Source organism: Oncorhynchus clarkii, chromosome 21 (assembly GCF_045791955.1).
Source record: "Oncorhynchus clarkii lewisi isolate Uvic-CL-2024 chromosome 21, UVic_Ocla_1.0, whole genome shotgun sequence".
Taxonomy (NCBI): Eukaryota; Metazoa; Chordata; class Actinopteri; order Salmoniformes; family Salmonidae; genus Oncorhynchus; species Oncorhynchus clarkii.
In genome coordinates this window covers 35,042,766-35,053,001 of record NC_092167.1, presented here as the reverse complement: position 1 = coordinate 35,053,001, position 10,236 = coordinate 35,042,766, and the positions used below count along the sequence as shown (strand labels likewise).

Below are 10,236 nucleotides of genomic sequence, written 5' to 3'. Positions count from 1 at the left end.
CGACACATGGGTTTGCGACAATATGAAAGCTCTGGTTTTAAATCCAAATCGAAATACGCGCCCACATTTTTTAAGATTAACGGCAGAAGGTCAAGTAAGCAAAATTGCTTTATGGCAGTGTGGTCCACTTTCTGTCCAGGCAGAATCAATCAATAGAACATTTATCACAGATTTACAAGAATGAGCAGTGTTTTATATGCATACATCTGCCATATACCTCAACTCTTTGAAACCAAGCATTAAAAGCTCATATAACTACATGGTTCATTCAGCAGCACACTATATAAAGCATGCATTATGCTTCAATTTTACTATTCATTAATAATACATAGACATTAAAATATAGATAAATACATTGTTGCAGTGCGCGAGTCAGCTGGTTATTGCAAATCCAAGTTGTTATGAGTAGATGCCTTGCTCACCGAATGGGACCTTTTTAATTGCTGTGCATTAAGATATGAATTATGTTATGGCAATAATTGCACCAAAATTGTGCTATGAAGAAAATATTTTTACACCGAAAAAATATTTCCTTCGCTATTTCGATGGCCCTTTCAGAGATCATGCACACTACAAGACGGAACACTAGAGGGCGCATGAGGCTCATGGAGGGATGGAGTTTTGACATCCAATACAGCAGGTGGCAGTAATGATAATGCACAGCAATAGAGCTCGCCAGCTCGCCTTACTATATGTCAATATTGTAGTCCTAAAACCCGGAAATGAGTTACCTCAGGTTCGTTCAGTGATCCCTATTGGAAAAAAGAATGGGCAAAGAATAGGGTTTTGGAATAAACACAGAAAATAAGGTCTGACGTTCACACAGGTTTAGGAGATCTTCTACGTGTTGTTCTAGGAGATAATAACAGTAGGTCAACATAACCTTTATGAATTACGAAACCTTTGTGCTTTAAAAAAAAATGTAACAACATAAATTATTCACAATTCACAAAGAGTGACGTTAGCTGATGAAGATTATCTCAGAACAAAACGTATAAGATTTGCTAAGCCTGTGTTACCACACACTATATTTTGACGTTTATCCAAAAACGGCATTCATTTTCCCCATGAGCTTTGTCTAATGAATCATGATGGACTTAGTGCCTACAAAAATACACCATTACTATTTATCTCTATGTCAAGCGGGTAGAAGAGCTTTGACTGCAGTCAACTGCAAGTTTTTGCAGTGGGAGCATGGCGGACGGTGGTCAAGAGACATAAATGAAAAGTAGTAGTGGAAAAGAATGGAGACACGTGGAACATGGAGTCCCACAGTGAAAGTGATAAGGATTCTAATGGAAGTATATTTCCAGGCTTGGGGTCAATGAGATGGAAGGAAGTAGGTTACGAGTTTGAATCCAATGAAGCTAGCAACATCGAGGGAGACAGTGTGTAGAGGAAGATTGGCGGCCAGTACAAACCGAATGAGCTGTACTCTAGTAGCTCTGGAGGTGAATTGGAAGATAATGGAAATAAATTACCTGAGGTGGCAAGTGTGGTTAAGAGCCTTGCACCGATAGTCATGATAAATATGAATCTGGTACAGTAGGTGTGACACTTTTGGAGAAAGTGGACCACTGTCTTTTGGCTGACCTAAATTTGGTATCAGATTGGGTGAAAAAGGAGTTGGGTACTGTTGAATCGGTGAAGATAACCCGAAGTAGACTTGTGATTATTAGCTTTTCCCACCCAGAGAGAGCAGGCACTCCACGCCAAGAGAATGGGGACAAGACCTGTTACTTGCTTTGTTCTCAGGAACAGGGTGCCATTGAAATGAGTGATTACTGGAATTGCGGTAAGGGTGGAGGTAGATCAACTGAAGTTGAAGATTCCCGGGGTCTGTGACTCCCGCGGTTTGGTGTGACACAGACCCCGCTGCGAGCGTAGTGAAACAGAAGAGTCACTGGTCTTGTAAGACATTGCAGCCGACAGTGCAAGCGACTGCCGACTGACTGATCTACAAATCATCTTCCATCGTAAATAACTACTCATAATTATTTGTAGTTCAGTCAGTCACAATTTACCCATGACACATTACGGTTTTGATCCTTTTCAAACATGGCCACTGCCTGTGTTATGAATTTTATGAATAATGACTAAATGATGTATACATTTTAACGTAGAACTATAACTAACAGAATACTACCCTGTCACTGTATGATTGTATGAAACTTATTAGAATCATAAACCTAAATCTGATGTGTGTAGTTTTAGTCAAGAATTAGAACAAGGACTTTCTGTTCCTTTTTAGTATGTAAGCAGGGTGTAAGTGAGAAACAAATTGAGCTATCGTCAGGCAAGCTGGAACACTGTGTTCCTTACAGGACATTCTGTCCCCACCCAGGGAGGGGAGAGGCTTGTAGTAGATTGTTTAACAGGTGGCAGACAATGTATGAGTAGGAGATGACTTGTGAACTATATTGCCATTGTATCTGAGAGGAGGAGGGACATTTATGACAAAATGTGAGGTATATAGACCAATGTACAGGAAATGATAAGCAAAGCTCTCGAGAATAAACGTTGCTGACTAAGTAGACTGGTCTGTCTGTTTCATTTTAATAAGAACCTTACTTATTCTTAGTAACAGGCAGAGTATTTTAATTGAATTGGTTAATGAACATGAGAACAAAATTCTCACGACACTGTCCTTTTTGAATTTTGATGCTGAGTCGTTACCCGACAAATTAATGTTAGGATATATCAGTTATCCTGTAAAAGCTATTGTGCCGAATCCACTACAGTGTTTCAGATGCCAAACGTATGGTCATGTTGCAGCAGTGTGTAGGAGGGAGATCCCTAGATGTAAGAAGTGTGCAGGAGGGCATGGGACAAAGGAATGTGTAGTATTGGTGAAGGAGGCAGTATGTGTCAACTGTAGTGGTACCCATGTTATATATATGATCATGTAAAACACTATACAACCACACGTGGATAATGCATTTAAAATGCATAATGCCTAAACAGTAGACCTAGCGTACTAGGCATACTTGGATTTACAGATCTAATAATAATGAATACATGTTTTAACCCGTATAGGGCTTTACAAAGAATCTCAAAGTGCATAAAAAGTAAAACAACAAACCCTAAATGTAAATGATGAAGATTGAAAGTCTCAGTCGGCTTGGGATGAAGTTGAGGACAATTTGGGTTGGAAAGGCAGTGTCGGTTCAGTGGGAGAGGTCATTGATGAGACAGACCAGGAGAAACAAAGACAGTATAAAAAACAGCCCCGGAGCTCTTCAACAGCCCACCACACCTGCTTCTCTGAATGGTCAGTCACTGTTCGTTCCCTGAACAGTCGTTGTACTTCCTCTGCTACACAGTGTGCAGTCCTTGGTGTAATACTTCCAAACAGATGAAACAGAAAGCCAAATTTTTGGAATCCAAAAGCCACTTTATTAGAATCCTAGCTATCAAGCCAAAATATAGACTTTTCATCATGATCCTGCAACTCTGAGTCCACAGGATATAGTGATCAAACCTTAGAGCAACCCCCCCCCCCCCAAAAAAAAAAAATTACCTTAAACAAAAGCTACAAAAACACTTACATTTTATGAAAAAAATAGGTAGAATATTTATCGAGCTCTCTGCCTAGGCTACCTTACGGCGCCATGACAACCACTATCTTGTTGCTGGGGATCAGAAGTGTCTGGTGCGAGAGAGGCAGGTTGGGGCTGCCAGGGTCAGAGTTGTACAGAAGGTGTTCTATGCTGAGCCAGTGAAGAAAGTAGATGAAGATGGTTCAAGGGTGAGGGACCCTAACAGGCTCACAGTGAGTAGTATACTTTTTCCAGTACAGAGTGATAGGCCTACAAATTAAATGTGGTTATCACCTGTACCACCGGAATGGAATGCAAGTCACAGAAAATAGGTGTTGTGGTGGCAACTGCAGAGAAGTACTTAGTAATACGAGATTTTACTGCTGAAGAGTTACAGGGTGTGTTGAATGGTAGTTCCTGCCAGGCCGTTGTCCTGGTGTAGGATAAGATGGGGTCAAAATAGTGGAATGGGGTGGTGGGTTTTTAATGTGTTGGGTAGGTTGTGTTCCCACTAGTTGCCAGAGCCACAAAGTCAAAATTGGCTATATTGTAAAAATGTATAAAGAAACATTAGCCTTTTGGTCTTAATAATGTTAGCAGTGCGATTAAGGTTAGGTTTCACATCACATTTTAAGAAGATAATTGTAGAAATAGGTGGGGTTTATGACTTTGTGGCTGTGGTAACTAGTGACTACCGGTTAGTTGGCCGGATCATTTTTCTCTTTTCGTATCACAAAGTACACCGAGCGTACAAAACATTAAGAGCACCTTCCTAATATTGAGTTGTACCCCCTTTTGCCCTCAGAACAGCCTCAATTCGTAGGTGGGCATGGACTCTACAAGGTGTCAAAAGTGTTCCACAGCGATGCTGGCTCATGTTGACTCCAATGCTTCCCACAGTTGTGTCAAGTTGGCTGGATGAGTTTTGGGTGGTGGACCATTCTTGATACACACGGGAAACTGTTTGTGAAAAACCCAGCAGCTTTGCAGTTCTTGACACACTCAAACCGGTGCGCCTGGCACCTACTACCATACCGTGTTCAAAGACTCTTAAATATTTTGTCTTGCTCATTCACCCTCTGAATAGCACACATTCCCGATCCATGTCTCAAGGCTTAAAAATCCTTATTTAACCTGTCTTCTCCCCTTCATCTACACTGATTGAAGTGGATTTAACAAGTGACATCAATAAGGGGTCATAACTTTCTTTCCGGATTCACCTGGTCAGTGTCATGGAAGAGCAGGTGTTCCTAATGTTTTGTGCACTCAGTGAACAATGGATTTATACTTCAGTCCAGTTGGTGGGGGTATTGCACCATTATTGATGCTACCCGCCGTTAAACCCCATCGAAGAAGAAGGTGTATCGTCATACGGTCTATGTATGTTGTTGTACTTTGTTAAAAATGTAACAATCGCTGTTGATAATTAACTACCAAATACAAGATGTGGCAGCCAGATCCTTTCCATAATGAGTTGGTATCTATTATGGATGAATTAATGATGTCGTTTGAGGATGAAATTGACAAATGTATGGCGGTCTCAGTCTTTTCTACACAACACAGCACAGGCATTGTCGATGCAGGAAAGACAGGGGAGTCCAAGTTGGAGGTAAAAGTAAGTGGCTAACTTTACTTTTACAAATAAAATGTTTAATAATCCATCCAACATCACTACTTCCTATGATTTGCAGTGTTAAATGACACTAATACAATCAACGTGCAAATCGTTGTGGAAATCTGTTGCAGCCCAAGTCGACTACAAAGCCCACAATGCAATGCTCTCTCTGGGCTGGCTAGTTAGGTAGCCAAACACAATTACCAGCATGTGAAGTAGTTAGCTAGTAGTAAAATCGTCTAAACACACTGCACTATCAATTTAGGGGTCTACAATCAGACCATGTTCAATTTTCAGTTAATCTCTTGAGGCAGACAATGCAAAGTACAGACGTTGCTATGGCACCAACGGCCCTTTCCCACAGACACAAAGGGCGCATTGCATGATGGTAGTTACTAATTTGGTACGCTGTTTAGATAGAACACATCAAATGGTCCGTTCGTAAATTCGCTCTGGCTATCTACTCTGATTTCAGAGCACTCATCGGAGTGTGACAGAGTGCAGAATAACGGATGAATTTACGAATGATCAACACCGCTTGAATATGGCCAGTGTTAGTAAACCACGGCGGAAAAGCGTAATTAAATTGTTGCTAGCTGTACAGTTACAGTCACCAATGCTCTGGATAACATGAAAATAGCTTAACCAGCTCTGCTAGGGCGAGTAAAATTACGAAGGCCCAGAGCCCACTCCAGGTTGAATTTACGAACACACCCTAAGCAAAATATATATAATTTGTTTTAACGATATAAATAGATGGGTGTGTTCTAGACAAGTATATACCCTTACCATATATTGGCTGGTTTGGCGATCTGGAGTGCATGTAATTATTTAAGAGTTATAAAATGTGATTGTTTGTTATCCTTTATCTCCAGTGGTGAGAACGGACCACTTAGAGGTTAAATTATGGAGAAAATAGTTATTTTACTCACTCATAGAAAATATACTAAACTCGTACATCGCCTTGGTCCGTACAATTGCCCTTATTTTAGCGCCCCCAAAAAGTAATACTTCCAGATCAACTGTAATGTCAATACCATTGTAAAGCACAATTTCTCCCCTTTCCAACAAAATCAATTACATGACCTAACACTGCCCGTTTCTGCATAATTCAAGCAGGCAATGAGCCCGTAGGGTCTTTTTAAAAATGGCGGGTGGGGAAGCGAAACTAATGCGTGATAGTGAGAAGGAGAGATGTCGTGTGGGAAAATGGCTTTTTTTCACTCGATCTGTCCAACTTATCACCTTATCGCCTCTAAAATGTAAATAGAACACTATAAAGAGTTTATATGTGTCATTACATACCTATTTGAAGGTTTGTGTCGAATTTTAATCGGGTTTTTAGGGCGGTGCTAAAGTGATCTTACAAGTAAACAGCGGCTTTGAGAATGATGATCGCATGCAATGATGACGCAAAAAATAACTAGGTATCCATCCCCCTTACCCCATCACTGTCCATTTCTTGTTTTTAAAGGATGAGAGAAGTGCTACACCTGGTGGAGAGAGATTGTAAGACAGAAATAGATGCTTTATGCGTGCTGTACGTTACGACATGACACGTCTAGATGTAACGGAGGGTCCATTTTTTTCAACATTTCTCCAATACTATAGAGCCATTACCATGTCGATCAACGCTTGAAGAGAAACCTAGTTCACACACCCGATTTTGAAGTCAACACAGTCGCTACAGTCCCATTAGTTTTCTTTGTAGCCTCGTTTGAATGTTGCGGTTGCGCACATTTGTACGGAATGGGGTGAGTTTACGTTACTATCCTCAAATTGACAGGACTTTCATTTCTGGGGGTGGATTATCCCTTTAACGTATGAGCTAATTCGTTTTCTATCCATAGTTAAACAGCTTGAAAACAGGTTGTTGTGGAATGAAAAATATATCTATATATGTTTTCTGTTTCTAGGTCCAGTTGAAATGTGTGATGAAACAGTTCGTGACAAAGACTATTATCAAAATCAACCACTTGATCTCCAAAGGTACTGCAGCTCTGTGTTCAAAGATATGCCAGAGTCAAAGTGAGGTTAAATCTCTGAAAGTTAAGCTATTGGAGATGACTGACGGTAAGGAGATACCTGAAAAGACAGTGGGAAGAACCCCACAGACATTGGAAGAGCAGGAATGGACGGGATTACCATATTCACCGGAGTTTGCAGAGGATTTGGAGGTATGTTATATTTAACACGTTTGTGTAGGTTCTTTGTCAATCTTTGGCTTATTGGCGAAATCAGTAAATCAATCAAACCTTTTAATGCAATTGCAGACAGAAGTTAACGGAAACACAGCACGTATGTTTCAGAGTAAGTTCTGCAAAATAAAACAGGTCAAAGTTGCTTTAATATGCTTGCAGTCAACCCCTAGTGATGTAACTGCCTACGTCAACACCTTCTACTCATGACACCAAGCCCATGCGTATACAGTTATACAAACTTGCAGGAGAAAACAATAGTCCAGTGTTTTCTAAGGGCTCAGCAGTAATTTTCCATTCCCGTGTGGCTTACAGTGGTATGTCTAACTTGTCTCTTATCTATTTACTCCCCTGCAGGGGTCTGTGTCTATGTATCTCTTTTAGCCTTGAGGCGCTTTATCACAGACACCCTGTTTTGACCGCAATGGCTCTCACATCTGCTCATAACGTTTCTTATAAGAGGCAGAGACTAGAAAATAATCTTATAATGCATATATTGCTAATCTGTGGTCCAGAAACCTATACATGTAGTGGGGAAGGTCTTATAGCCCTTTCCCTTCTATGAATACAACATAAGCATAATCAATTATTATAATACATCAATCATTTGGTGCAGCCCCTATCATGACCCCAAGGTGACCCCCATCATTTGCATGAATTATGCAGTCCAGGGGGCTGACGTTATCAGTGGGCATGAGCCCTTTACTGTTATTATCCTTGAATACCTGGACTGACATGTACTGCCATTGTACCATTGAGCAAGGCACTTAACTCCATAACCTGAACCAGGGGTGCTGCTCTGTGACTGTGTGTGTGTGTATGTTGGAGATCCAATCCATTTTTTTTCTCCCAGGTTGAAGTGCCAACTCCCATTGATGAGGCTGACAAGACTACAAATTGCAAGGAGACCACGATCAGAGTTAAAACCATAGAGATGAAACAATGCTTTATATCTCTGGCAAAATTACCTTCCTCACTCACTAAGTCTAACAAACAGGGGCCAAATACAGCCAAACAAGAAGCAAGTAGGCCAACAGACAGAGAGGCAGAAAGCAGGCCTACAGACATTCAGGCCCTAAGTACAGATGCACAAAGTCTCAGTGGGGATTCTGTGCTATCCACTATACCCAGGAGGGAAAAGAAAAGAACAGAAGCACCCATGGTGGCACAATCAGACGGAAGTAAGGAGAACGCAGATGATGACCAATGGGAGGAGGAGAATGCTAATGCAGGACAAACCTCGAGTGACGAATCTCTTCACAACAGAAAGCCAAGGCCAAACAGGAAACAAAATAAGACTACCAACACCCGGAAAGAGTACCTCTGTCCGGACTGCGGTAAGGTTTTTAAGAAATTATGTAATTTTAAACAGCATCAACGGACTCACACAGGAGAGAGACCTTATTGTTGTGAATTATGTGGGAAATGTTTCCCGACTGCTTGGAAGCTCAGAAATCACCAATTGGTGGTCCACAGGAGAGAGAAGCCGCTTGAATGCCCAACATGTGGGAAGTGCTTTGCAACAAAGAGTTATTTGGACAAACATGCAAGCGTTCATTCAACAGAGAAACCGTTCCGATGCCTCGTGTGTCAGAAGTGTTTTAAAAGTAAAAATGGCCTCAAGGAACATACAATATTGCACAATTCAAATTCAAACTCATATGCTTGTGACAAATGTCCAAAAACCTTCGTAAAGCTGAAATACCTCAAGAATCACCAGCTAACTCACAGCGGAGGAGGAGCTCACCGTTGCGAATTGTGTGGAAAAGGTTTCAAGTCTCCTTCCGAACTCAAACAGCACCAAGCATCAGTCCATAGGGGAGAGAAGCCGTTCCAATGTCCAACATGTGGGAAGTGCTTCGGAAAAAAAGAAAATTTGAAAATTCACACAAGTGTTCATTCAGAAGAGAGAGCATTCCAGTGCTCTCAGTGTCGGATGTGTTTCAAAACCAAGTATACGCTTAGCGACCATAAGAAGACTCACACGGACTCCAAGCCGTATGCTTGCGGCAAATGCCCAATGACCTTCATTCGGTCAAGGTACCTAAAGATGCATCAAGCCTCGCACCTGACCAGCAAGCCGTTAGCGTGCAGCTACTGTGGGAAAGGCTTCAAAGGTGAACGTGAGCGCAAGAGACACGAACGCACACACACCGAAGAACCCCCTTATACCTGTGATGAATGTGGCAAGGGTTTCTATAAACACGAATCGTTAAAAGTCCATTTGGCCTTGCACACCGGAGAGAAGCCGTTCGCCTGTGATTACTGCGGTAAAACCTTTGCTCTGGCGTCCTACCTTAAAACCCATGTAGCAAAATTTCACTCTGTGACCGAACTCCACGCCTGTGGGAAATGTGGCAAAAAATATAAGGATATCATACATTTCAGAAGCCATATGGTTCAGGGTTGTTGAGAGGAGGCTGCGGAATTGGTTTGTTTGACTTGAAACAATTTATCTTTCTAATATTGGAGGGAATCTAATACCCCTTCCTAAACGAAGCCCCTGGGAGGACGCAGGTTAAAGGCACAACTTGTAACTTCTGACAATGCTTTGACATTCATTGTTATTTTGGAATTGTGATTAAAGTTGTAATATGTTCCTGTCATACTACAATCATGCATGTTTACTTTTTAAATCGGTATACTACCATTAAACCTTTCTATATGATAGAGAACAGAAGCAGCTAACATGACCCCCATTTTCTCCAAAACACATTACAATAGAGGCAGGATACTTGTCCACGTCATTAAGCATGTATTTAATGTAGCAAAAATTACTAACTAATTTTCGACCAAATGAGCAGTTACTGTCTTTTTGCTTGGTAGGGCAGTGTACCACACAGGTTTTGAAATTATGTTGAGAAATGTCAGATATAAGGCTTAA

At 41.2% G+C, this 10,236-nt stretch overlaps 1 protein-coding gene across 1 annotated transcript; it reads left to right on the top strand.

Annotated features, from left to right (window-relative positions):
• Window positions 1–4,907: 4,907 nt before the first annotated feature.
• Window positions 4,908–10,033, top strand: LOC139378956 (oocyte zinc finger protein XlCOF6-like). The gene is made up of 3 exons (XM_071121594.1): window positions 4,908–5,154; window positions 7,071–7,331; window positions 8,206–10,033. The coding sequence occupies exons 1-3, from the start codon at window positions 4,984–4,986 to the stop codon at window positions 9,763–9,765; spliced, it is 1,992 nt and encodes a 663-aa protein (XP_070977695.1). The 5' UTR covers window positions 4,908–4,983; the 3' UTR covers window positions 9,766–10,033.
• Window positions 10,034–10,236: the final 203 nt, after the last annotated feature.

Coding starts and splice junctions, on each gene's coding strand:
- LOC139378956 (XM_071121594.1), top strand. CDS start 4,984: ATGTGGCAGCCAGATCCTTTCCATAATGAGTTGGTATCTATTATGGAT. Junction 5,155..7,070: donor AGTCCAAGTTGGAGGTAAAA/GTAAGTGGCTAA, acceptor TTCTGTTTCTAG/GTCCAGTTGAAATGTGTGAT. Junction 7,332..8,205: donor AGTTTGCAGAGGATTTGGAG/GTATGTTATATT, acceptor TTTTTCTCCCAG/GTTGAAGTGCCAACTCCCAT.